At 45.8% G+C, this 27,164-nt stretch overlaps 2 protein-coding genes across 2 annotated transcripts in view; one reads left to right on the top strand and one right to left on the bottom strand.

The window, feature by feature from the left end:
* Nucleotides 1-405: 405 nt before the first annotated feature.
* On the bottom strand, nt 406-3,406 carry LOC149468150 (uncharacterized). Its single transcript, XM_089670611.1, has one exon. It carries the CDS (start codon nt 3,394-3,396, stop codon nt 2,239-2,241), a length of 1,158 nt encoding a protein of 385 aa, XP_089526737.1. The 5' UTR covers nt 3,397-3,406; the 3' UTR covers nt 406-2,238.
* Nucleotides 3,407-16,066: 12,660 nt separating this feature from the next.
* Nucleotides 16,067-27,164, top strand: part of LOC149468151 (uncharacterized) — a 41,739-nt gene continuing 30,641 nt past the window's right edge. Inside the window, exons 1-4 of the mRNA XM_089670685.1 lie at nt 16,067-16,340; nt 16,602-16,754; nt 16,841-16,990; nt 18,275-19,299. Coding sequence (XP_089526811.1) covers nt 16,251-16,340; nt 16,602-16,754; nt 16,841-16,990; nt 18,275-19,299 — 1,418 coding nt within the window. The 5' untranslated portion in view covers nt 16,067-16,250. The remainder of the gene's footprint in view (nt 16,341-16,601; nt 16,755-16,840; nt 16,991-18,274; nt 19,300-27,164) is intronic.

Consider the following 27,164-nt stretch of genomic DNA (forward strand, 5'->3'; position numbering starts at 1 on the left):
ATGAAAGAAGAAAGAGAACAATTGTCTACACTTGTGGGGACTATTTTTTAAATTTTTGATATTTTGGACACTTTTTTGTGTTGTTTTATTTGTTTACATATTTATTTTTATTTATTTGTTAAAGAGAAAAGTCTTATAATTTTTGCTTGATTGGCCTTCAAGGGTGGAAGTGGATAACTTTTCTGGGATATTATATGGGGATTTGTTGCTGTGTATTTTAATATAAATGCGTCAAGGTTGCCCTCTCTCACCCGCTTCTTTTTGTAATTTCATTAGAGCCATTGCTTCATAAACTTTGCTTGAACCTGGATATCAGGGGTAGTTCCGTGGTGAATAAGGAATACAACCTTGCTGCTTACGCAGACGACATTCGTTTGTTTCTGACGGAGCCTCGGATTACCTTGCCCAACCTGCTTAAAGATTTGTCCTTCTTTCAATACATTTCGAATCTTAAAATGAATCATTCCAAATCCTATGCCTTAAACATGACTCTTCCCTCAGACCTGGTTTCCTTTTGTCAGTCACAGTTTCCATTTTGATGGGAAAGGGACTCCCTTACCTATCTGGGAATACAGCTTACGAGTAACCTCTCTGATCTTTACATCAAAAATTTCCTTCCAATCCTTGGTGCCATCCGAACAGACCTAAGTAGGTGGCATCGCCCATGCTTCTCCTGGTTAGGTAGGGCGGCAATACTAAAAATGAATATCATCCCGCGCCTCCTCTATCTATTTCAAACCTTACCTATCCATCTACCACCCGCCTTTTTTGTCTCATGCAGACGATTGTGCTCTCTCTTTCTCTGGAATCACAAGCACCCACGCATAGCTTTCTCTCAACTTGTGCTCCCAAATCCAAAGGAGAGATTGGACTACCAGACCTACAACTTTACCATCGGGCCTGCCATCTCACAAGGATAATCAATTGGAATATTCACTCTACCACCAAAGCGTGGGTCCAACTAGAACACTCCTGCTCCTCCTCCCCCTTAGCATCGATCCTGTGGCTCCTGCCCAAACACATTCCTCAAGACCTCCTCCTACATCCAATTATCGGACTTTCCCTTAGAATCTTCCATTTAGCCTGTAAATTGGCCTCCATTTCAGATGCCCCCAACCCACTAACTTCTCTCCGCCTCAATCCGGTCTTTCCTCCAGGTATGCACAAGTCCTTTCCATCAGCACACTGGCCACATAGTCAAGTATTGGCGAACCATTTTTGTCACAAAGGTCAGCTGAAGTCTTGTTCTTCCTTGACAAGTATTATGGGAGATCACTCCTTCCCCTTCCGGGCTTATCTTCAAATTAGGCACTTTCTTCTCTCTCCCGCATATCGCCATAAATGGGTCCGCCCTCTCACCTCTTTTGAGTTAATCTGTTCAAAGGCCGAGACATGGAGGCATCTAGTGTCATGTACAGATCTGCTCCTTCTTGGTGATAGAACCTCTGACTCTCTTCCGACCTGCCAAGCATGGAAAAGAGACTTAAACATTGACTTTTCTTCCTCTGAATGGGATCAGATCTTTACCTTTTCTCATAAGTGCTCCTTGAATGTTTCGACTCAAGAAAACAGATACAAGTTGGCGACATGTTGGTACAATACACCTTCTAGAATCCATCATTTTTATCCATCTAAACCTAGCACTTGCTGGAGATGTGGAGCTTCTGTTGGATCTCTTCTTCATATTTGGTGGGACTGCCCTATGGTTCAGCCCTTTTGGCAGGAGGTACATCAGATTACTTCCTCGGTATCTACCCTTGATATTGAGTTCTCTCCGGCCCAACTCCTCCACCACTCTACGTTTACCAAACGTCTATATTTCAAATCTCTGGCTATGCATATGCTCAACGTGGCTAAACTTTGCCTACCGGTCTTCTGGGGGTCTGTTCACCCCCCCACAGTGCGAGATTGGCTCATACGTCTATGTAGAATTGCTGAGATGGAACAGTTGATTGTTTCATCTCAGGACAACCCAACTAAATTTTCCCACACGTGGTCCTGCTGGACCCTCTTCCGAATGACCCCTGAATATCATTCTCTCATGGGCCTTGCTGTCTGACTCTGAACTCCCTCTGCATCCCATGATGTTTCTGGCATTACCTTCTCCCCTGTGTGAAATCTCTGATGTTTGAAAAGATGCAACTTCCGTGAAAAACATTTCCCGCACTCAGGACAGGATTACAGCTTCTCCACAATGTGAGATCTCTGATGTGTGTGAAGACTTGACTTCTGTGAAAATCATTTCCCACACTCAGGACAGGAATATAGCTTTCTCCCTGTGTGAGATCTCTGATGTGTGGAAAGATGCGACTTCCGTGAAAAACATTTCCCGCACTCAGGACAGGCATACATCTTCTCCCCTGTGTGAAATCTCTGATGTCTGGAAAGATGCAACTTCCGTAAAAAACATTTCCCACACTCAAGACAGGAATACATCTTCTCCCCTGCATAAGATCTCTGATGTTTGGAAAGATGTGACTTCCGTGAAAAACATTTCCCGCACTCAGGACAGGAATACGGCTTCTCACCAGTGTGAGATCTCTGATGTTTGTAAAGATTGGACTTTTCTGAAAAATATTTCCCGCACTCAGGACAGGAATACGGCTTCTCACCCGTGTGAGATCTCTGATGATTGTAAAGATTGGCCTTCTGTGAAAAACATTTCCCGCACTCAGGACAGGAATACGGTTTCTCCCCCGTGTGAGATCTTTTATACACATTAAGATTGGATGTAGAACTGAAACATTTCCCGCACTCAGTACAGGAGAAGCTCTTTCTTGTTGGAAGGCTGGCCCGATCCCGCACAGTCTGAGATTCCTCAGGATACGAGGAATCCGATGGTCCATCTACACTGGGGGGTGTCGGATGGACATTGGAGGGAACCGGATTTTTTCTTGGACTATACTGTGTGATGTTGTCATCTTCAGGGCAAGAATGTTTCTTCTCCCCTGTGTGAGATCTTTTATGCTCATTTAGTTTCGATTTATAATGGAAACCCTTCCCGCACTCAGGACAGGAATATGGCTTCTCAGCTGTGTGACGCCTTTGATGTGTTTTAAGATTAGACTTTTGTGAAAAACATTTCCCGCACTCAGGACAGGAGTATGGTTTTTCACCTGTGTGAGATCTGTTATGCTCATTAAGATGGGATTTATAATAGAACCTCTTCCCGCACTCAGCACAGGAGAGCGTCTTCCCTTTTGGAAGGCCGGCCCGGTCCCGCACAGTCTGAGGTTCCTCAGGATACGAGGAATCCGATGGTCCATCTACACTGGGTGGTGCCGGATGGACATTGGAGGGAGCCGGGATTTTTCCTGGACTATACTGTGTGATGTCCTCATCTTCTACTTTCCAGTCTGGAGACAAAGTGAGACAATCCTCGGAGGTTTTCCTCATCTCCCGGCCATGGACTAAAATACAAAGACAAAGAGGATTACTAGACAGGAGCTGATTGGTTCCCCCAAACCAGGACTCCGCCCACACCAGGCAGCTTGGTCTCTGAGCAGCTTACAATTCCACCCTCAAGGGAACTAGGAAATGGCTCCTCTGATCTCCTACCAGGTCAGTTCTTTATTCATGGACCTTAGTCAGAGAGTGAGGAAACAACCAGAACTGTCTTTTATAGGAGGGACAGTGATGAGGGCATTATAGGACGAGGGTCCCCACCCCCTCTATCACTCATCACCATCTTCCCAACACAAGAAGTACTGCACTTCCTTATTTAGTCCATGATTTAGTCATGAAGAACAGCGGGGCTGAGCCCCACCAGAGGTCAGAGAGTGAGGATGGGGGGAGAACAACCAAGATGAAGACTGGACTGCAGGGGTCAGGGGTATGTAATGTACAACATAGAGTATATAGTGCAGAGGTCAGGACTATGTAATGTACAACAGAGTATATAGTGCAGGGGTCAGAAGTATGCAAAGTGCAATATGAGTACTGACCCCTGCACTGTATAATTTATAATATTTGTATTCAGTAATCAGTGGAAGATTAAATGTTTACTGTAGACAAGTTGCAGAGATCCCACACCGCTGCCTCCCATCTCCTGAGACTGCACTCAGTGACTTGGGTCTGAGACACTACAGACATATCCCTCCACCCGGCACAGCCAGCAGACTACAGAGCAAGGAACCCTGGGAGAATTGTTCTGTCAGAGATCTTACTAGACCCGGGCATGGGGAAGGAGACTCAAACCATATGCCCCAGGGGCCTAGTTAGATTCTCTCCTGTGCTGAAAATCTACATTTTGCTGCCAGCTGATCCCCAGAACCTCCATAAATCCAGTCTAGATACATAAATTGTGTCTGCAGCACAGAGAAGGAAGATTATCCGAGAGAAATCCAGGAATACAGGACGGGGAACACAGCTCAGGAAAGTGACCAGGGGATTACAGGCTGATATCACCCAGTCCCCGCCCTACTCTGGACCAATCAGTGAGCAGTATGGGTGGAGGAATGGATTTAGTGTTCATGACCCACCTGTGCTGATCTCTGTAGGAGTGTCCTCCTCTATAAATGTCCCCGTTATTCCATCCTCCTCCATAGACTGCTGATCATCCCTCACATACGCCTCTTCTTCTTCTGCTTTCACCTCAAATTCTATATCGATTGGATCTCCACTCTAAATCAAGGAAATGAGAGAAAATATCATCTGTAAAATATAAGATTTATGATTGTGACATCACACACAAAATCCACACATTGTCTCCCTTCACAGAAGCAGATCACATGTGATATGTGGGTACATTTCCCCTAAATACCGCATGCCATCCTGAAACTGTCCATTTCCTATCCCGTGTTGCGGTATTGACCACAAACACTGAACACGCTCAGTAAATACCGCATGAACAGGCGTTACATTCACAGAAGGAAATAAAGAATGAAATGCATGCGGTCATTAATTAGTGGTGGAGACATGCGGCATTCAGGAAATGTGTACTGCTTGGGAAAGAGTGGGCGGCCGCTGGCATCCTTAACAACCAGTAAACAACATGGTTGTTAGGGAGCGAGCGGCCGCTGCATCCTAACCAACCAATAAATCTAAAAAAAAGAATTACCGGCAATGAAATATTAAGAAAATGGCGTGGGGTCCCCCCCCTTTGGGGGGTCTAGTATGGATTTTGAGGGGGACCCCTTGCCAAAATGAAAGAAATACATACCAGACCCCTATCTGAGCATGCAGCCCAGCAGGTCAGGAATGGGGGGGATGAGCAAGCGACCCCCCCTCCTGAAACATACCAGGCCACGTGCCCTTAACATGCAGTGGATGCTCTGGGGCAGGGGGGCTTTGCTCCCCTAGAGCACCTTGTCCATGTTGATGGGGACAACAGATTTTTCCCCACAACCCAGGCTAGTGGCTGTGGGGGTTTGCAGGCAGAGGACTTACAAAATATAACAAGGAGGCCCTCAGATCCCTCACCCCATGTGAATGAGTATGGAGTACATGGTACCCCTAATTATTCACCCCCAAAAAGTATTCTGTTAAAAAGACAGCAGGCAGTTTTTGACAAGTCCTTTATTAAAAAAGCAAAACTAAAGCAAAATGTCCCCCCGGTGTAGATCCATCATCAATCCCGATGATCGCTGTCACCGCTGACTCGGAAAGAAAAGCTCCGCTCCCAATGAAGACTCCCCTCTGTCTGACAGCTCTGCTGCCTCCTGCCACTAAATATACTAAGGGACGGTGCCACTCGGTGACGTCACTGACCGGGGCATGTTGTATTGGTGACGTCACTGACCGAGCCATGTTGTATTGGTGATGTCATTGACCGGGGCATGTTGTATTGGTGACGTCACTGACCGGGGCATGTTGTATTGGTGACATCACTGACCAGGGCATGTTGTATTGGTGATGTCACAAGAGGGCAAGGCCACCCAGTGATGTCACAGGTCCTTAGTTTATTTAGAAATGGGAGGCGGCGGAGCTGTCAGATGGCAGGAGGGGAGCTTTTTTTTTTCTTCCAGTCAGCGATGACAGCGAGTATTGTGATTGGATCATCGATGGATCTACATCAGGGGGACATTTTTCTTTATTTTTGTTTTGTGAAAAATTACTTCCAATGTTTTCTTAAACTACATTTTTTTTTTGGTGAATGAATAGGGGTACTATGTACTCTATACTCATTCACATAGTGGGGGGGGCCTGGATCTGGGGGCCTCCTTGTTAAAGGTGGCTTCTAGATTCCAATAAGCCCCCCACCCACACCCACTGCCCAGGGTTGTGGGGAAGGAACCCTTGTCCCCATCGACATGGGGACAAGGTGTTTTTGGGGAAGCAGAGAGCACCTGCCCTGAAGCACCCACCTCATGTTGAGGGTATGTGGTCTGATATGGTTCAGGAGGAAGGTGGGCACTCCCTAAGGGTCTGGTATTGATTTTGGAGGGGACCCCACGCCATTATTTTTATAATTTTGGCATCGGGTTCCCCTCAAAATTCATACCAGACCTGTCACAGCCATCAGCGGAGAACCTGTCGGCCATCCACTCCTTGTTTACTGGTTGTTGGGGACACTGGCGGCTGCCTTTTCCTTAACAACAAGCTATTTGCAAGTGTTGCTATGGACACCAGTGGTAAATTCCCCGCAGGATTCACTACTAAAAAACAGAATGCAGCATCTTACTACATACTGGGATACGGGAAGATACCGCTTTGTGATTGGAGCCCATAGTCTCTACAAGTCCATGTTCTAGATTCTCCATCCACCAACCTTGTAATGGTGAAGGATGGTGTGACCTTCCTGTGTGGAATCCCGGGAATACAGAGGACGGGGATATCTCTCTGGTGGGTTCCTGGTATTAGGTGGCTCCATCATATCCTTGTGTCCTTCTGAAAACTCCTCCATCACTCCATACTCCTCATCCTCCTCTTTATACTCTTCTTTAACATCAATATTCTCATCCCCGAGGATTCCACTCTGAAAGATATAATAAAACATTCATTGTAACAAACATGCTGTGTATAAATCACAACTACCAATAATTGTCATCATCTACCTGATGATGGTGAGGGATGGTGTGACCTTCCTGTGTGGAATCCCGGGAATACAGAGGACGGGGACATCTCTCTGGTGGGTTCCCCTGACTGGATCCATCTGTAGGAAACACACACACTGACTGAATCCATTGTTTCTATGTGTTTATCAGATGATGGGGGATCTAGGTGGATCCTCCGTACTGCTCTCTCCTTTACAATAAAGTCTCCTCTTACCCGGTGATGTGAGGGGCGGCTGATTGTCCATCATGACGTCCTTGTAGAGATCCTTGTGTCCTTCTAAATACTCCCACTCCTCCATGGAGAAATAGACAGTGACACCCTGACACCTTATAGGAACCTGACACACACAATGATACAGTCACCATCCAGACACATCCCTTGTCTGTTACTGGAGAATGTCCCAGAATTCCCGGCACCGCTCACCTCTCCTGTCAGCAGCTCAGTGATCTCTCTGGTGACTTCTAGAATCTTCTTCTTCTTTCTCTCTTCTATCAGGGAGGGAGGTGGAGGCAATGTGATGTCATATGATCTCCAGACTTCACAGGAGGAAAACTCTACATCTGAACACAAATAGTCACATCAAATGATATTCCCAGAATCCTCCTCACCTCTCCGGTCAGGTCTGTGTTTTAGTCAAGCCCGAGGTATAAGAATTCTGACATCATTACATAAAATGAAGGATCAACAGTTCTGCTTTGGCTGTGAGGATGTAAAGGGTCCGCCCACATCCTAAGAGCACTGGAAAAAAAAGAAAAATAAACTGGATGGAGGGACATTGGGAGGAGGAGCTGTGAGGTCAGTGTGATGTCATAGGATTCTCTGACTCTGGATGGAGGGACATTGGGAGGAGGAGCTGTGAGGTCAGTGTGATGTCATAGGATTCTCTGACTCTGGATGGAGGACATTGGGGGAGGAGCTGTGAGGTCAGTGTGATGTCATAGGATTCTCTGACTCTGGATGGAGGGACATTGGGAGGAGGAGCTGTGAGGTCAGTGCGATGTCATAGGATTCTCTGACTCTGGATGGAGGGACATTGGGAGGAGGAGCTGTGAGGTCAGTGCGATGTCATAGGATTCTCTGACTCTGGATGGAGGACATTGGGGGAGGAGCTGTGAGGTCAGTGTGATGTCATAGGATTCTCTGACTCTGGATAGATGGACATTGGGAGGAGGAGCTATGAGGTCAGTGTGATGTCATAGGATTCTCTGACTCTGGATGGAGGGACATTGGGAGGAGGAGCTGTGAGGTCAGTGTGATGTCTTAGGACATATAGACTCTGGATGGAGGTACATTTGGATGGGGAGATTTGAGGGGTCCTCTATATGAGGCTTCCATACAAACTAAATCATTGTTCCTGGATGCGTCCTACCTCTCCTAAACTGAAGAGTGACCTTTGACCTTTACCATCCAGAAATCTGTGCGGAATCTGTGGAAGTAAGCTGTCATGTGATCAGGTGACGTGCGGAGGAACGGAGTGTAAATAGCAGACAATTGTCTCCAGAGCCCCTAATGGTGGGGATGGATTTGGCGGCGTGCTGGTGCCAAGTTTCCTCCCCCCAGGGTCACTGCAGGTGTGGAGAAAAGCTGTGTAAGAGGATATGGAGGAGAGATGAGGAGGAGATCCAGGAATCAGGAGAAAGGTCAGGGCAAGCAACAGACGAGCGCATCCAAGAGACCAAGCCGGGGTCACTACACAGAAAATCAATCCAAGGAAACAACAGGCAGGACGAGGAATAGCAAGAAGGAGCTGAGAGACAAATGAGAATATTGCTCAGCCAATGGGAGATGATCTCAGCATGACTTCCATCATGAAGGAGATGAGGGGGAGGGGAGGAAGTCACTGAAGGTGACCATAGATCCATGGAAATTCAGCTGGTTCAGCAGGGATCGCTCACATTTCCATCCATGTGTGGCCACTGCCGGATAAAAGCCACTCCCCCAGCGGCTGCAGCCAATAGCTTCAGTGCTGATCTGTGTATTCTGAGAGCGGAGGAGTCCCCCAATTGTCAGAATACAAGAGTGCAGCGGGGAGGATTCCCCCATCCACCTCCAATGTGTGGATGGGGGGATCGCTTCAGTTTTTATGGTCATCCCGCTGGCTGAACGATAAAACTGAACCATGTAGGCCAGCTTTGGGGGCAAATATATTATCATCAACTCCTCCCCCTGAAGGGGTTCATCTACGTATTACCTCCTCTGCCGCCAGATCCAGGAATGTCAACTCTCTGCTTCCTCCTGATTTACCTCTCCTCTAAAATGTGCTGTCTGTAATTGACACCACTTCCTGTCTTCCATAGAGACTTCCTGTCTGGGTAGAAGTGAGATCCCCACCTTGTGGAGCTCAGAGGAACTGCAGCCCCGAGAAGCGTCTGGTAGTGTGACCCCGGCCTTGTGCTGGGTGTGTATGGACTGTAGATCCTTATAGAGGGGTCACCTCCACTCCCACCAAGGGGGACAGAAATATATGACTGCTCGGGGGAGGGGTTTTGGCCCCTTTGATTTTGCAGTAACATTGATTGCAGATTTAGTCCTGTAGAACATCTGGTATATGGATACAAAGCCCCCCAGCTGGGAGTAAAGGGTGGAGAGTGATTGAAGTAGATGCAAAGTGGAAGCGGTGGACTTGCAGAGAACACTATACTGAGCACACAATATTGTCTGTCTCCATGGATTTGCACAGGATTTGAGATGATTTCCTATAGCAGCAAATCTGATGAGATGAATGAAGTGGGTGTAAAGTGGAAGCAGAGGATCTGCAGGGAGCAGCATCTTGAGCACAAAGCACTTTATGTTGTGGATGATTTGCACACGGTTCAGTTTCCTTCATTTATTGATAAACCCCATAAGACCAATGAAGTGGGTGTAAAGTGGAAGCAGTGGATGTGCAGAGAATAGGATTTTGAGCCCCGAGCTCTTTATCTGTGAATGTCTCCACATATTTGTAGTGTATTTGTGATGATTTCTGTGCACACACAATAGGACAGCGCTGTGACACATAATGCTCTTCTAGATGACAGGGAATCCTTCCCTTTGTTACAGCAGCAGTCCGCTAGAAGGTTTTTGTAGGTTTGGAGTTGTTACACATAGCGCGGGTTTTATCCATTTATAGTGATGACATCATTGCCCAAATCTGGGGGTCACCAGCCATTTCCACCCTTTACTCCCAGCTGGGGGGCTTTGTATCCATATACCAGATGTCCTACAGGACTAAATCTACAATCAATGTTACTGCAAAATCAAAGGGGCCAAAACCCCTCCCCCGAGGAGTCATATATTTCTGTCCCCCTTGGTGGGAGTGGAGGTGACCCCTCTATAAGGATCTACAGTCCATACACACCCAGCACAAGGCCGGGGTCACACTACCAGACGCTTCTCGGGGCTGCAGTTCCTCTGAGCTCCACAAGGTGGGGATCTCACTTCTACCCAGACAGGAAGTCTCTATGGAAGACAGACAGGAAGTGATGTCAGGTACAGACAGGAAGTGATCTCAGGTACAGACAGGAAGTGATGTTGGGTACAGACAGGAACAAAGGAGACATTGGTGGAAGTTGCAGCAGAAGAGGTAATAAGATGTTATGTTCTGTTTACACCCAGTAACCCCCATCATGTTCGTCCTCTTCCTCCATAGTCATTTCTGTCCTCTTCCTCCATAGTCACGTCCGACCTCTTCCTCCATAGTCACGTCCGTCCTCTTCCTCCATAGTCACGTCCGTCCTCTTCCTCCATAGTCACGTCCGTCCTCTTCCTCCATAGTCACGTCCGTCCTCTTCCTCCATAGTCACGTCCGTCCTCTTCCTCCATAGTCACGTCCGTCCTCTTCCTCCATAGTCACGTCCGTCCTCTTTCTCCATAGTCACGTCCGTCCTCTTTCTCCATGGTCACGTCTGTCCTCTTCCTCCCTGGTCATGCCCGTCCTCTTCCTCCATAGTCACTGTGACGTCTTTTATCTCCAGCAGATGATGATACACACATATATAGTGTGGGAACCCAGATTAACCCCTTCAGGGGCAGAACATTCCCCACTTCCGGGGCCGGAACATTCTCCTCATTGTGGTGAGGTGGTCTTCTCATAGGAGTGAGCTGAGCTCTCCTGGGTTCGGTTCCAGTGTTGCTCAGTGAAGCAATCAAATTTAAACTCCTAACTCTGACCTACAAAGCCATTCACAACACTGCCCCTGACTACCTCACCAACCTGATCACCAAGTACCGCCCTACCCGTACCCTTCGCTCCTCACAGGACCTCCTTCTATCCTGCTCCCTGGTCTCCTCCTCCCATGCACGACTGCAGGACTTCTCCAGGTCCTCCCCCATCCTCTGGAACTCACTGCCCCAATCCATCAGACTGTCGCCTTCCCTATTCACATTCAGGCGCTCCCTCAAAACCCATCTCTTCAGGGAAGCCTACCCCACCCTCACCTAACGGCCATCCTCCCTCATTCCTCCCACCACTTCATCCCCCTCAGCCACTTCCTACTGTACCACTACCCCCTCCCTCCTAGATTGTAAGCTTGAAAGAGTAGGGCCCTCTTACCCCTCGTACGTTGTTTGTAGTTGCTGTACTGTTTCATGTATTGTCCCCCCTATTGTACAGCGCTGAGCAAACCCTTTGGCGCTATATAAACTCCATGTAATAATAATAATAATAATAACTGGCTGAACTCAATCCTTCCTGAAGTCAATGGCAGCCAATGCACAATAGTTGGGCTAATAGACAAGGGGGTGTCAGACAATCACCCTGAGGGACATGTACAATGCAGGAATCCAGTTGGCCGGGAGCAGGGAGGTTTTAAATGGTTAAAGTGAAACATTATAAATGTCCAACACCTATAACCCCTCCCCTCCCGGGCACTGTCACCCCCCTTCCTGCCCAGGACGATTTTCAGCTTTCAATGCTGTCACACTTTGAATCACAATTGGGCGGTCATGCAACACTGTACCCATATGACAATTTTATCATTTTTTTGTGACAGATAGAGCTTTCTTTTGGTGTTATTTAATCACCTCTAAGTTTTTTTTTTTTGCTAAACAAACCAAAAAACACTGAAAATTTTGAGGACAAAATGTTTTTTTTTTAGTTTTTGCTCTAAAATTTTGTAAATAAGTGATTTATCTCCTGTACTGATGTGCGCTAATGAGGCTGCAGTGATGGGCACTGAGAGGCTTCACTGATGGGCACTGATGTGGAGGCACTGGTGGGTGGCACTGATGGACATTGACAGGCGACACTGACGGGCACTGAAAGGCAGCACTCATATATAACACTGATAGGCGGCATGGATAGGCAGCACTGATGGGCGCTGATAGGTGGCACTGACTTGCACTGATATGCGGCACTGACTGGCACTGGTAGGTGACACTGAAAGGCAGCTCAGATGAGCACTGATATGTGGCATTGATGTGCACTGATGGTCACTGGCAGGTGGCACTGATGAGCACTGACAGCTGGCACTGATGGACACTGACAGGTGGCACTGCTGGGGCTACACTGTTCATCAGGGCACACTGATCATTAGTGCCCTGATGATCAGTGTACATGTTCCCTCTGAGGAATGCCGATTACCGGCTCTCCTCTCCTCTGTCAGCCCGAGAGGAAAGAAATGCCAATAACCGGCATTTCCGTGTTTACATGCGATCAGCTATGATTGGACACAATCATAGCTGATCGCTCTTTGGCTCTTCAATCATATCTTTGGCTCTTTCCATTGATCGGTGATCCGCTGTGTCCAAGGGACAGAGCACACCGCTGATCGCCGTGCTGCGCACTCCCGGAGCCGCACACGCATGGTTAGAGTGAGAGGACGTCATATGACATCCTCCCAGAACAAGAGAACCACCTTGCACTTGTCATTACCTTATATGGCAGACAGGAGGCAGTTAAATGACATTTTTGGGGAGTTTCCTAATCTTGGGGGGTTTCCTAATAATGGGGGTGTCCTAATATTGGGGGTTGTCCTATTCCTGGGGGGTTGTCTTCATCCAGGGGAGTATCCTAACCCTGGTGGATGTCCTAATCCTAAAGGACGTCCTAATCCTGGGAGGTGTCCTAATCCTGGGGGGGTTGTCCTACTCATGGGGGGTTGTCCTACTCCTGGGGGTTGTCCTAATCCTGGAGGGTGTCCTAATCCTGGAGGTGCCCTAATCCTGGGGGTTGTCCTAATCCTGGGGGTGTCCTAATCCTGGGGGTGTCCTAATCCTGGAGGTGTCCTAATCCCCCTGTGAAGGGACATCTCTGTGATGTACAGAAAGTGCTGCAGCAGTGCTGACATTTACAAAGGGAAAAGTGTTTAACCATTTGCCTGCCAGCAACTTCCTGGTTTACAGGAGAGCACGCCGCCCCTTGCTGCTCACGCTGTGGTTGGACACAGCATGAGTTTGTGGTCGGGCCTGCAACCAATGATTGTGGCTGTGAACCTGCTGATAACTGTGGCCAACCACAGCACAGAGATCAGGGTGTTAGTGATCACACATGAAGATCTGGCTGCTTCTTCTCCCTGATCTCACTTACCATTCAGAGCTGAGATCAGGAAGAAAATCCATCCAGTCTGGGAGTCCAATCAGCACACATACACTTGTTAGGCACACAGTGAACCCCTTGATTGCCTTCCTGATCACCCCTGTCACCCAACCAGTGTCATTAGTACAGTGACAGTGTACAGTATTATCACAGATCTCTGTATTAGTGTCATTGGTGACATCAGTTAGTGTCCCCCCCAGTCAGTGTCAGTTACTGCCAGTCTCTGATTGGCTGCCACATTATCAGTCACACTATAAATTGCTGATCACTAGTATAGTGTTTCTCTGGACTGGTATCCTGGTCATGGTCAGAACTATACTAGTGTCCCTGATAGTATGGTGTCCCCATAAATGCAGTGTTAGTAGGATCAGCCCCGATCACTGCCAGCACTTGCATTTACCCCCCCAACAAATGCAATGTCAGTATAATTTTTCAGATCACTGCCATCTCTGATACATTGTCTGCAAAACCAGAGTCAGCAACATCTGAGCCTGATCTCTCCTACCACTAGCAGATCATTTTATTTCTAGCACACAAGCAGTCCCTGATTGCTAGCCAGGAGCTCTTTTTCCCATAGTCACCACTAAGTACCTGTAAATTTAGTGTCCAAAAAAAGGTTCCCTAGGGAGGCGTACAGGATTCCCAGCATGACAGATGAGAGTGAAGGGGAAGCCTCACTATCAGAATCAGGCTCAGATTATGGACCTGTAGAGAGCAGTGACACCCCAGCAGGTAGCTCTGATGATGGTGAAGAGGTCCCTGCTAAGATCAGGCACACCCAACCCCATTCCCAGGTTGCTGAGGTGCTAGAAATGCAGGATTATTCTCATATGCAGCACAGTGACAGTACTAACACTGCACTACCTTTTGCTGGATTGACAAGCACCAGTGTCCTAGTGGAACTTTGTGTAGAACAGGCCGGAGGTAATATGATTTTACTTTTTTCCAGTTCCTGCCAATCAGGCAACAGAATCTATTAGGGCTGATATACTGTGTGTGATACTTCAATGGGCTTCTGGTGTAGATAGGCCGCAGCACTGATTGGGCTACAGAGACTGTGTCTCTATGTGACAGTCTGTATTGTAAGAATCCTGGACTTTAGTAACCGGCAACAACAACTATGGACCCTGTATCACATGGTGGTGTGGTGTGGGTTAGGAACTCTCTCACCAGTCCTTTGATGTAGTGGTGTGAAATGATGTCCTTGTTGCTGAGGGGCCCCTTTTCTGGCTGTCTTCCCATGGAGATAGCGGTGCCAATGGCGATGGCATGATCATCCTACATGCAGGATTAACTAGCCTGCCTCTCTGTACGATCAACAATCTGGAAATTCCCTTCTCCATCCTCTGATTCAGTCTGATCCAGCCTGAGGCCTCCTGGATCAGCAATGGATCAGCACTCTGTTCTCACACGCACCCTGCCTCTCCTGTCCTCCCCTTTTATATGCTCCAGCCCCATTACTCACTTAATTGGGATCTCTAGTTGTCAGCTGAACTGAATGAAGAAATCCTGCTTGCAGCATACAAGTCCCAGCGTTCTCAGTGTTGCTGTACAATTTTCTGTGTCAACTGAACTGCAGAGCACAGCCATCTTGTGGCCATTTAACAATCTGCAATTAGTAACAATGCAGTGTGTTACATACATACAAAACCCCAATGGTGATCAAATACCACCAAAAGAAAGCTTCATTTGTGTGAAAAAATGATATAAATTGCATTTGGGTTCAGTGTTTCATGACCAAGCAATTTACAGTTAAAGTAGTGCAGTGCTGAACAGGAAACAAATGGCCTGGTCATGAAGGGGTAATACCTTTTGGTGGTAAAGTGGTTAAACTGTGTGCCAGGTTCTTTATAGGTAGAAAGGTAAGGATGTGGAACTCCCTTCCACAGTTGGTGTGTCAGCGGGGAGTGTGGATACATTCACAAACCTTTTAGATGTGTTTCTTAGGGAACACAATGTAAAGGGATATGGAAAAGGATGGTGCCATAGACACGCAGATACACACAATGCGGCTGAACTGGAGGGACGAGTGTCTTTAGTCAACCTTACCAACTATGTAACCATTTATCATTCCTAGTCTGCAGATCTAAAACTCATCAAAACCAGTTCAGAGACAAAACAAACCCAACAGAGAAAAGAGGATTTCTGATCCGGCCGACCAAGAGAGTTCTGGGGTGTAAACACTAAACAGTCTAAAGTAAACATGTTCCCGTGGGGGGCGGTAGTTCTTGAGGTATAACTAAAGGTAAAACTTTTTTTATAGATTTGGAGTGGAGAGGAATTAGAGCATCTGTCAGTTTTTATTGCGGTTTGTGCCCCCATTTGTCCCGGTGACCATTGTAACCAAGAGTGAAAGAGAGCCCCAAATTTTGGGTTGACATCAGAACACTAATAGAGGGTATATCGTCCAATGGGGAATCTATTTCTGGTGACACCCCAGAATTCCCTCACTTTGGGGGGATTTCCTCTCACTTCTTGTTTTGGCAATGAGACAGGAAGTGAAGGGAAATCTCCCCACGGGGACACAGATTGCAAAAACACCTGACAGAGGTTATAACCCTCCCTTACTCTATCCAAAATGAAACAAGTGGTTTGTCTTTAGTTACACTTTAAATGTCCATCAACCCTCCTATTCCCCCCTCACATCCACATCCTATTATTGTGTGACCAATACCATCCAAATCATTCTTACTTTCATTTCCCAAAGTTATCCGTCTACAAGGAGACCTGTATAGATCACATGATGGCACCAATGAGGATGGAGGAGGACCGGAGTCACATGACTGAGAAGATACTAAACCTCACCCTGGAGATCATCTACCTGCTGACCGGAGAGGTGAGGAGGATTCTGGGAGGTCACATGACATCACTCTCATCTCTATTAATAAAACACAGACCTGACCGGAGAGGTGAGGAGGATTCTGGGAGGTCACATGACATCACTCTTATCTCTGTTAATAAAACACAGACCTGACCAGAGAGGTGAGGAGGATTCTGGGAGGTCACATGACATCACTCTCATCTCTATTAATAAAACACAGACCTGACCGGAGAGGTGAGGAGGATTCTGGGAATCTAACATGATATTCCTATTGGTTCCTCAATACAGAGATTTCCTCTTCTGAAGTCAGGTGATCATATGACCATCACAGTGCCTCCATGTGACTCCCTAAACCCTGAGAGACACAACATGCAGAAGATTCTAGAAGTCACCAAGAAGATGATGGAGCTGCTGACAGGAGAGGTGAGCGGTGCCGGGAATTCTGGGACATTCTCCAGTAACAGACAAGGGATGTGTCTGGATGGTGACTGTATCATTGTGTGTGTCAGGTTCCTATAAGGTGTCAGGGTGTCACTGTCTATTTCTCCATGATAAACACAGAAACAATGGATTCAGTCTCAGGAGATGGGAGGCAGCGGTGTGGGACCTCTACAGCTTGTCTCATGTGGAAATCTAAGCCACCACTGATTGCTGAATACCAATATTATGAGTCCTGACCCCTGCACTATATACTCTATGTTGTACATTACATACTCCTGACCCCTGCACTATATACTCTATGTTGTACATTACATACTCCTGACCCCTGCACTATATACTCTATGTTGTACATTACATACTCCTGACCCCTGCACTATATACTCTATGTTGTACATTACATACTCCTGACCCCTGCACTATATACTCTATGTTGTACATTACATACTCCTGACCCCTGCACTATATACTCTATGTTGTACATTACATACTCCTGACCCCTGCACTATATACTCTATGTTGTACATTACATACTCCTGACCTCTGCACTATATACTCTATGTTGTACATTACATCCTCCTGACCCCTGCACTATATACTCTATGTTGTACATTACATCCTCCTGACCCCTGCACTATATACTCTATGTTGTACATTACATACTCCTGACCCCTGCACTATATACTCTATGTTGTACATTACATACTCCTGACCCCTGCACTATATACTCTATGTTGTACATTACATACTCCTGACCCCTGCACTATATACTCTATGTTGTACATTACATACTCCTGCCCCCTGCACTATATACTCTATGCTGTACATTACATACTCCTGACCCCTGCGCTATATACTCCCCCCACTGCTCCCCCTCCCCCTGCTATATATACACATAATATGGATTCTCTTTTGTTCCCCCATTTCCTCCCAGCTGGACATTTTATATCGGATGATGTGATTGGAGCACAGACCTTTACATGGTGATAATAATGTGATAACATCCTCCAACTTTGGACCCTTAAACAGAAAGTGATAATGAGGGAGGAGTCAATACCCCAATGATGGTGGTCTTCAGGATCAGTCCAGTCTTCATCTTGGTTGTTCTCCCCCCATCCTCACTCTCTGACCTCTGGTGGGTCTCAGCCCCGCTGTTCTTCATGACTAAATCATGGACTAAATAAGGAAGTGCAGTACTTCTTGTGTTGGGAAGATGGCGATGAGTGATAGAGGGGGTGGGGACCCTCTTCCTATAATCCCCTCTTTACTGTCCCTCCTATAAAAGACAGTTCTGGTTGTTTCCTCACTCTCTGACTAAGGTCCATGAATAAAGAAATGACCTGGTAGGAGATCAGAGGAGCCATTTCCTAGTTCCCTTGAGGGTGGAATTGTAAGCTCCTCAGAGACCAAGCTGCCTGATGTGAATGGAGTCCTGGTTTGGGGGAACCAATCAGCTCCTGTCTAGTAATCCTCTTTGTCTTTGTATTTTAGTCCATGGCCGGGAGATGAGGAAAACCTCCGAGGATTGTCTCACTTTGTCTCCAGACTGGAAAGTAGAAGATGAGGACATCACACAGTATAGTCCAGGAGAAAACCCGGCTCCCTCCAATGTCCATCCGGCACCACCCAGTGTAGATGGACCATCGGATTCCTCGTATCCTGAGGAACCTCAGACTGTGCGGGACCGGGCCAGCCTTCCAACAGGGAAGGGATTCTCCTGTACTGAGTGCGGGAAGAGGTTCCATTCTAAATCTGGTCTTAATGTGCATAAAAGATCTCATACAGGGGAGAAACCGTATTCCTGTCCTGAGTGCGGGAAATGTTTTTCAGTGAAGTCCAATCTTTACAGCCATCAGAGATCTCACACAGGGGAGAAGCCATATTCCTGTCCTGAGTGTGGGAAATGTTTTGTAAAAAAATCAGATCTTGTTACACATCAAAGATGTCACACGGGGGAAAAGCCGTATTCCTGTCCTGAGTGTGGGAAATGTTTTTCAGTGAAGTCTCATCTTTATAGCCATCAGAGATTACACACGGGAGAAAAGCCATTTTCCTGTCCTGAGTGTGGAAAATGTTTTTTACATAAATCAGAACTAGTCAGACATCAAAGGTTTCACACGGGGGAAAAGCCGTATTCCTGCTCTGAGTGCGGGAAATATTTTTCAGTGAAGTCCAATCTTTCCATACATCAGAGTTTGCACATGAGGGACAAGCCGTACACCTGTCCAGAGTGCGGGAAATGTTTTTCACACAAGTCCATTCTTCACAGACATCAGAGATCTCACATGGTGGAGAAGCCCCTTTCCTGTCCTGAGTGCGGGAAATGTTTTTTACATAGATCAGATCTTCACAGACATCAGAGATCTCACACAGGGGAGAAGCCTCATTGCTGTCCTGAGTGTGGGAAATGTTTTTCAGCGAAGTCCAATCTTTACATCCATCAGAGATCTCACACAGGGGAGAAGCCATATTCATGTTCTGAGTGTGGGAAATGTTTTGTACATAATTCAGGACTTGTAAAACATCAAAGGTTTCACACGGGGAAAATGGTTGGATGATTGATTGTCACATTCATCCAACAAATTTTCTATAAATAGCCCCCTTCTCTTTCTTGGTCAGGCATGGCTTCATACTAATCCCTGAGATCATACTCAGACACGGATGAGTACAGTCCACACTGAAGGATATACGTTATTAACCCAACACCATTATACCAACCTTTGATTTAACATTGAAAATACTGCATTTGGCCTTTACATGGTGCTAAGTGTCATAGAAATGATCACCATCTAATAGCGAGTATGGCATTTTCCATATTAAATCAATTCAATCCATTTAAACAGCTCAGCAAATAGCCTACTAACATTCATTTCCCCATCCTATTCACACAGGAGGAATGGACATGAACTCTCACCAGGTGAATGGCTCTACACATTCTGTATGAATAGACCCCCAAATGTCAGGAGACGTTTCTATAAAGACGGGAAGTATGGAGCAGAGAAATGAAGAGACCTCCCAGCAATGTTATTACCAGGCTGCAGCTAGCGGGAGCTCTAATGTCACCCCAGCAGAGGGATCCCATCTAGCCCACATTAACCCTCTCACTGCCAGAGCTGTTTCTGCATGATTTTGCACACATGGGAAAATGCAGATTTTGGTCCTGAAGATGAGATAAACCCCCAAACATCTATTCTGTGACATCAGAGGCCCTGGAGAATAAAATGGTGGTGATTGTTAAGGTGTTCCCCGTACACAGATTCCCCTTCATATCCGCCTTTATTTCCTCCTTTCCCCCATTTTCTATGTTGGGATCTTTTCTACAATACTTTGTTATAATAATGGAACACGTTGTGTATTGTATTGTACACCAATAATAATGACTCCGCCCCCACATTCCAGACAAGGGATCTTCCTGACCAATCGGATTCCTTCCTTTACTGTTTCCTGATTTTTATGCTTCAATCTTGTTAAATGTAAAATTATAATAAAACATTTATTGAACAAAAACTATTGTGTGTGTCGGTGCAATGACGGCAAACTTCAATATAGAACATTGCTCCTCGGTGACACCTCACACCCTTCAATAACGGCGCAGAGTGCGGGGGTCAGCAGTATATCATATACAGCCCACCATACAGAGTGCAGAGGGGGCTGTAGTGTGCCCCCCCTCCTGATCCATACCAGGCCACATGTCCACAACATGGGGGTCACCTTACCGGGGGGGGGGTCACCTTACCAGGGGGGATTCCCCCAGGCATAGGACCTTGTCACCTTGGCTGGTGGCTGTGGGGATCTGTGGGCGGAGGTCATACTGGATTTTGGAAACCCCCTTTAATAACAAGGGGCCCCCATATACCGTTCCCCCATGTGAATGAGTATGGGGTATATAGTACCCGACAATAGCACCAGCCCAATGACAGCTCCCTAAACTGTCATCATCTACATAAGTGAAGGGACAGGGATGGTGGGACCTCATTACCCAAATGTGACCAGTGACCATATTTTGGTCAGTGATGTCACTGCTATCCCCGCCCCCTTCCTTACATGGCAGGGATTCCCAATGACATCACTGATTCCTGGGGGTGTGGCCGCTGTACCCATCCATGTCTTCCTCAGGCACCAGTGACAGCGGGAAGCTGTTATATATAGAAGTGGTAGAAATGTCTCTTCTATATGTGATGATCGGCTCCTGCAAAACACGGGACCGGAACAGGCAAAGTTTGGTTTGTACTGTCGTCTCATCCCTACTCTCCGACAACTAAACCCAGAGATCATCCCAAGTGGTCATTGTATTTGTCCCTTACATTGGTGACCAATGGGAGAAGGACCCCTTATATCAGTGGTCAGTGTAGTGGTCCCTTACATTGGTGACCAATGGGAGAAGGACCCCCTTATATCAGTGGTCAGTGTAGTGGTCCCTTACATTAGTGACCAATGGGAGAAGGACCCCCTTATATCAGTGGTCAGTGTAGTGGTCCCTTACATTAGTGACCAATGGGAAAAGGATTCCCTTACATCAGTTGTCAGCATAGTGGTCCCTTACATTGGTGACCAATGGGAGAAGGACCCCTTATGTCAGTGGTCAGTGTAGTGGTCCCTTACATTGGTGACCAATGGGAGAAGGACCCTTTTATCTAAGTGGTCAGTGTAGTGGTCCCTTACTTTGGTGACCAATGGGAGAAGGACCCCTTATATCAGTGGTCAGTGTAGTGGTCCCTTACATTGGTGACCAATGGGAGAAGGACCCCTTATATCAGTGGTCAGTGTAGTGGTCCCTTACATTAGTGACCAATGGGAAAAGGATTCCCTTACATCAGTTGTCAGCATAGTGGTCCCTTACATTGGTGACCAATGGGAGAAGGACCCCTTATATCAGTGGTCAGTGCAATGGTCCCCTACATTGGTGACCAATGGGAGAAGGACCCCTTATATCAGTGGTCAGTGCAATGGTCCCCTACATTGGTGACCAATGGGAGAAGGACCCCTTATATCAGTGGTCAGTGCAATGGTCCCCTACATTGGTGACCAATGGGAGAAGGACCCCTTATATCAGTGGTCAGTGTAGTGGTCCCTTACTTTGGTGACCAATGGGAGAAGGACCCTTTTATATCAGTGGTCAGTGTAGTGGTCCCTTACTTTGGTGACCGATGGGAGAAGGACCCCATTATGTCAGTGTAGTGGTCCCTTACTTTGGTGACCGATGGGAGAAGGACCCTCTTATATCATTGGCCAGTGTAGTGGTCCCTTACTTTGGTGACCGATGGGAGAAGGATCCCTTTATATCAGTGGTCAGTGTAGTGGTCCCTTACTTTGGTGACCAATGGGAGAAGGATCCCCCTTACATCAGAGGTTAAATTATTGGTTCTTTACATTAGGGACCAATGGGAGAATTCCCTTCTATCAGTGGTCAGAGCAGTGGTCCCTTACATTTGTGACTGATTGGAGAATTTCTGACTGATTGGAAGACCTCAGTTATGAGGAATGACTACAAACATGACATGTATTCTCCTTGTAGACGAGATCCTTCAGAGGAGATATGATAATGATATAGAAATATATTTGTAATATAAATGTGGGAGTCGGGTAGTTCTGCCAGTAGCTGAGACGTGACGTGATCTGTAGAAGGATGTGATTGTAGATCTAGTTTCATTCCGTGTTATTAGAGATACAGTATTCAGTAATCAGTCAGAGACATATGGTCACCAATTAGCATGTGAAAGGACAGAGCAGCTTCTAGGCCAGGAGAGACACCGAGATGCCAATACAACTCATCCATGTAGCCATGGATTTCTCACCTTCCTGAACCTGAAACAAGAGCTGTAGGCTGATCAGGTGAAGGCTCCAAAATGTCTGCCAGCTCTGATTTATATCAACAGATCAGAGGAATCTATTTCATCTCTCATAAAAGCTAAAATATTAGTTGCAGAGAGATGGAAATACTTCTGATTGGACACATTTTAGGCTCCATGTCCATATAAAACTGAATATGTATCCTCTGTAGAATCCCGGGGAAACACACAAAAATGGCACTTGATTGTGACAGCTGAACAGTGATTGGTACTGTCACGATCGGACTGATGCGCTGGTGTCAAAAATCCTATCTCTGACCCAACGATCAGAGTCATTCCTGGCCCATTGGATCCAGGTCACTTCAGAACACAGAACGTCCTGTAGGCTGATACAGAAACATCCCCCAGGGTTGATTGGACAAGGGCTAAAGTCCCACCCACATTCAAATTTCAATAAATTGAGGAGCCTGAGATATGGACGGGGTGATTCCTATGGAACCAGTACAATTGGGGAATTGCAGACAATTCTGACATGCTTCTGTCACAGGATAAACCTCGATAACGTTTATTTCTGTTTTTATCCCTTTTATTTTCCTAGTGAATAGCCAACTCTGTGGGTCTTCTTGTCTTTTTTGTAATTCCTTTTCTTTGTATATATTTTATGCACCGCTCACTTCCAGGATAATAAATCTAAAATTAATAAGTGACTTCTGTGCACTAAGCTCGGGCTCATATCTCCGGAGAGATTGTTGTATTGTAGTGTCTATGTGTTCTGTCTAAGTTCATTGAAAATCTGTATGCAATTGTACTGTGTGTTGGCAGATTGCATGCAGATTGTAAAGTAGCAGATCTGCTAAACGGAGATCTGTTTGTGTGTGGTGGCCCAGCAGACCAGTCTGTGGACACACTGTTGGGTGGTGGCAAGCTACTGTGTGTGGTGTGTCTGGTGTGGGGGTGTGTGGACAGTGGAAGAGTGATTAACACCGGGGTTCTAGCTTGTAGGATAGCTGGAGGAATCCTAGAGGGGTGTGCCATGTGCTAGATTGCTCCTCAGAGCTGTGGGCGTGTGTTCCATGACAGTGTCATATTAATCTGGTGGTGTGCACTTCTGGGGCCTGGAGTGTTCTGATTGGACCACCAGTACCTGTCGTATTAATCTGGTGGTGTGCACTTCTGGGGCCTGGAGTGTTCTGATTGGACCACCAGTACCTGTGTCGTATTAATCTGGAGGTGTGCACTACTGGGGCATGGAGAGTTCTGATTGGACCACCGGTACCTGTGTCATATTAATCTGGTGGTGTGCACTGCTGAGACCTGGAGTGTTCTTATTGGACCACTGGTACCTGTGTCATATTAATCTGGTGGTGTGCACTGTTGGGACCTGGAGTGTTCTGATTGGACCACCGGTACCTGTGTCATATTAATCTGGTGGTGTGCACTGTTGGGACCTGGAGTGTTCTGATTGGACCACCATATTAATCTGGGGGCCGTGTGTTCCATCAGTGGAATGATTCTGGAAGGATGAGCTCCAGCTATGTATATGGGTGATGTCCAGGGGTGGTTATCATGCTTCCATGATCCTAAATGCTGAGCATGCCCAGTGCACTCCCTTCCCTAACAACACTGAGCTCAGCCGCTGCTCCTATAGATGAAAGCACACGTGTATGTGCGACATTTGAACACGGATATGAGATCAGTCCTGTGTTGCTGGATATAATATAGACAGTGTGGGAATTTCCCATCTGGAATGGCCTACAGGTATGGCGGCTACATGAAGCAGCATTTTATAAAACTGCACCGTGTATGTCATCTACGTGGACCCCTTGTCTGCTCAGAGTATTCTACCCAAAAAGCAAGTACATCTTTAACCCCTTCCTGATACGGCATATACTCGGCCACAAGAAACTGGGTCATAACCACCTGCCCTCCGGAACATTTTATCCCCTTCCTGACCTAGCCATTTTTTGCTATACTGCACTGCGCTACATTAAAGGGTAATTGTGCACTAATGCAATGCAGTACCCAAACAAAATTCATATAATTTTTTCCCACAAATAGAGATTTCTTTTGGCGGTATTTGATCACCTCTGGGTTTTTAATTTTTTGTGATGTAAACAAATAAATACCAATAATTTAGAAAAATTATATTTTCTACTTTCTGTTATAAAAAAAATCCAATACATTTAAATGTCTTCATAAATTAAGATTAAAGTGTATTATGCTGGATGGTAAAAGAAAAAATCTGAGTAAGTGTATATTGGTATCTTTAAAAGTTATAGAATCTACAAACTATGGTACATATACCGGAATTTATGCAACTTTTACTTTCTGACTATCAGGTGCTAAAATGCCAGGGCAGTATGAAATCCCCCCAAATAACCCCTTTTTGGAAAGACACCCCAAGGAATTTGCTGAGATGCATGTTGAGTCCATGAAAGATTTTATTTTTTGTCACAAGTTTTTAAAAAAATTACAAAATCCTTTTTTTTTTTTGTTTACACAAAATTGTCATTTTAATAAGATCTTTCTCACACATGCCTTGGTTGTATGTGAAATTACACCCCAAAGCACATTCTGCTACTTCTGAGCATGGAGCTATCACTTGTGAGACTTTTCTATTGCCTAGCTGCATACAGAGGCCAAAAACCAATGACCACCTTCAGGCTTTCAAGAGCTGGAATTTTCTCATGTCACTTCCTCACTACCTATCACAGTTTTGGAGGCCCTGAAATGCCAGGATAGTAGAAGCACCCCCCAAAAGACCCATTTTTGGAAAGTAAACACCCCAAGGTATTTGCTGAAAGGAATGAAGATTTTATTTTTTGCCACAAGTTTTTGGGAAATTAAAAAAAAATAAATTATTTTATATATATATATATATATATATATATACATACACACACATACATATACATACACACACACAGTTGTGTTCAAAATAATAGCAGTCAGACATCACTAACCGGATCAATCACTGTTTTTGGTGGAAATGATATCTCTACATGGCAAATAATTTCCTAGCAGGTGTAGTAGAGTAATAGAAATCCAACAGACCCGGCAGTCATGACATGCATGCTGCTGATTCTGTTCATTGAATCACTCATTGAAAGGGGCGTGTTCAAAATAATAGCAGTGTGGGGTTCTATTAGTGAGGTCATTCATTCTTTGAAAAACAGGTGGCAATGATTGCCCTTATTTAAGGAAGGAAGGCAGCAAATGTTGTCCATGCTGGTTACAGTGCATTTCTCTCTGAAATTCTGAGGAAAATGGGTCGTTCCAGACATTGTTCAGAAGAACAGCGTACCTTGATTAAAAAGTTGATTGGAGAGGGGAAAACATATAAAGAAGTGCAGAAAATGATCGGCTGCTCAGCTAAAATGATGGCAAATGCTTTAAAATGGCAACCAAAACCTGAAAGACGTGGAAGAAAGCGAAAAACTACCATTGGAATGGATAGAAGAATAGCCAAAATGGGGCGGACTCAGCCAACAATCAGCTCCAGGAAGATGAAAGAAGGTGTGACGTTCCCTGTGAGGACTGTTACAATTAGAAGACGCCTATGTGAAGCCAAGCTATCTGCAAGAAGTCCCCGCAAAGTCCCACTGTTGGAAAAAAGACGTGCTGAAGAGGTTACAATCTGCCAAAGAGCACATTGACTGGCCTAAAGAGAAATGACGCAACATTTTGTGGACTGATGAAAGTAAGATTGTTCTTTTTGGGTCTAGTGGGCGGAGACAGTTTGTCAGACGACCCCCAAACACTGAATTCAAGCCACAGTACACTGTGAAGACAGTGAAGCATGGTGGTGCCAGCATCATGATATGGGGATGTTTCTCATACTACGGTGTTGGGCCTATTTATCGCATACCAGGGATCATGGATCAGTTTGAATACATCAGAATACTTGAAGAGGTCATGCTGCCTTATGCTGAAGAGGAAATGCCCTTGAAATGGGTGTTCCAACAAGACAACGACCCCAAACACACCAGTAAACGTGCAACATCTTGGTTCCAGACCAACAAGATGGACGTTATGGAGTGGCCAGCCCAATCCCCGGATCTTCATCCAATAGAAAACTTGTGGGGTGACATCAAACATGCTGTTTCTGAGGCAAAACCAAGAAATAGAGAAGAACTGTGGAATGTGGTCCAATCATCCTGGGCTGGAATACCTGATCACAGGGGCCAGAAGTTGGGTGACTCCATGCAACACAGATGTACAGCAGTTCTCAGAAACAGTGCGACTACAACCAAATATTCATGAAGTCATTCAAAGGAAAGCAAAATCTTCAAACATTTCTCAGTTTATATAGTGAATGTTTGAGTTTGTAAAGAAGAATACAAACACTCAGATTTTTTGAACCGTCTAATATTCACTTTTCTTCAATTTTTTTAGAGGAACAACACAAATTTGATGTATTTTTCTTCCTGTTTTGATTTGGAATAGAATGTGTCGTGTTCTCAATGCATTTGTGTGGATGGAAATAAAAGCTATTAGAAGGATTTTCAGCTTTATTCACTTTTTTCAACACATTGCTATTATTTTGAACACAACTGTATAAATGCATCAGGATTCTTTTTGTACCTGTATAGGTACATCATGTGGT

The sequence above is a fragment of the Staurois parvus genome, unplaced genomic scaffold (genome assembly GCF_062004578.1).
Source record: "Staurois parvus isolate SC_StPar_1 unplaced genomic scaffold, SC_StPar_1.0 ptg000092l, whole genome shotgun sequence".
Taxonomy (NCBI): domain Eukaryota; kingdom Metazoa; phylum Chordata; class Amphibia; order Anura; family Ranidae; genus Staurois; species Staurois parvus.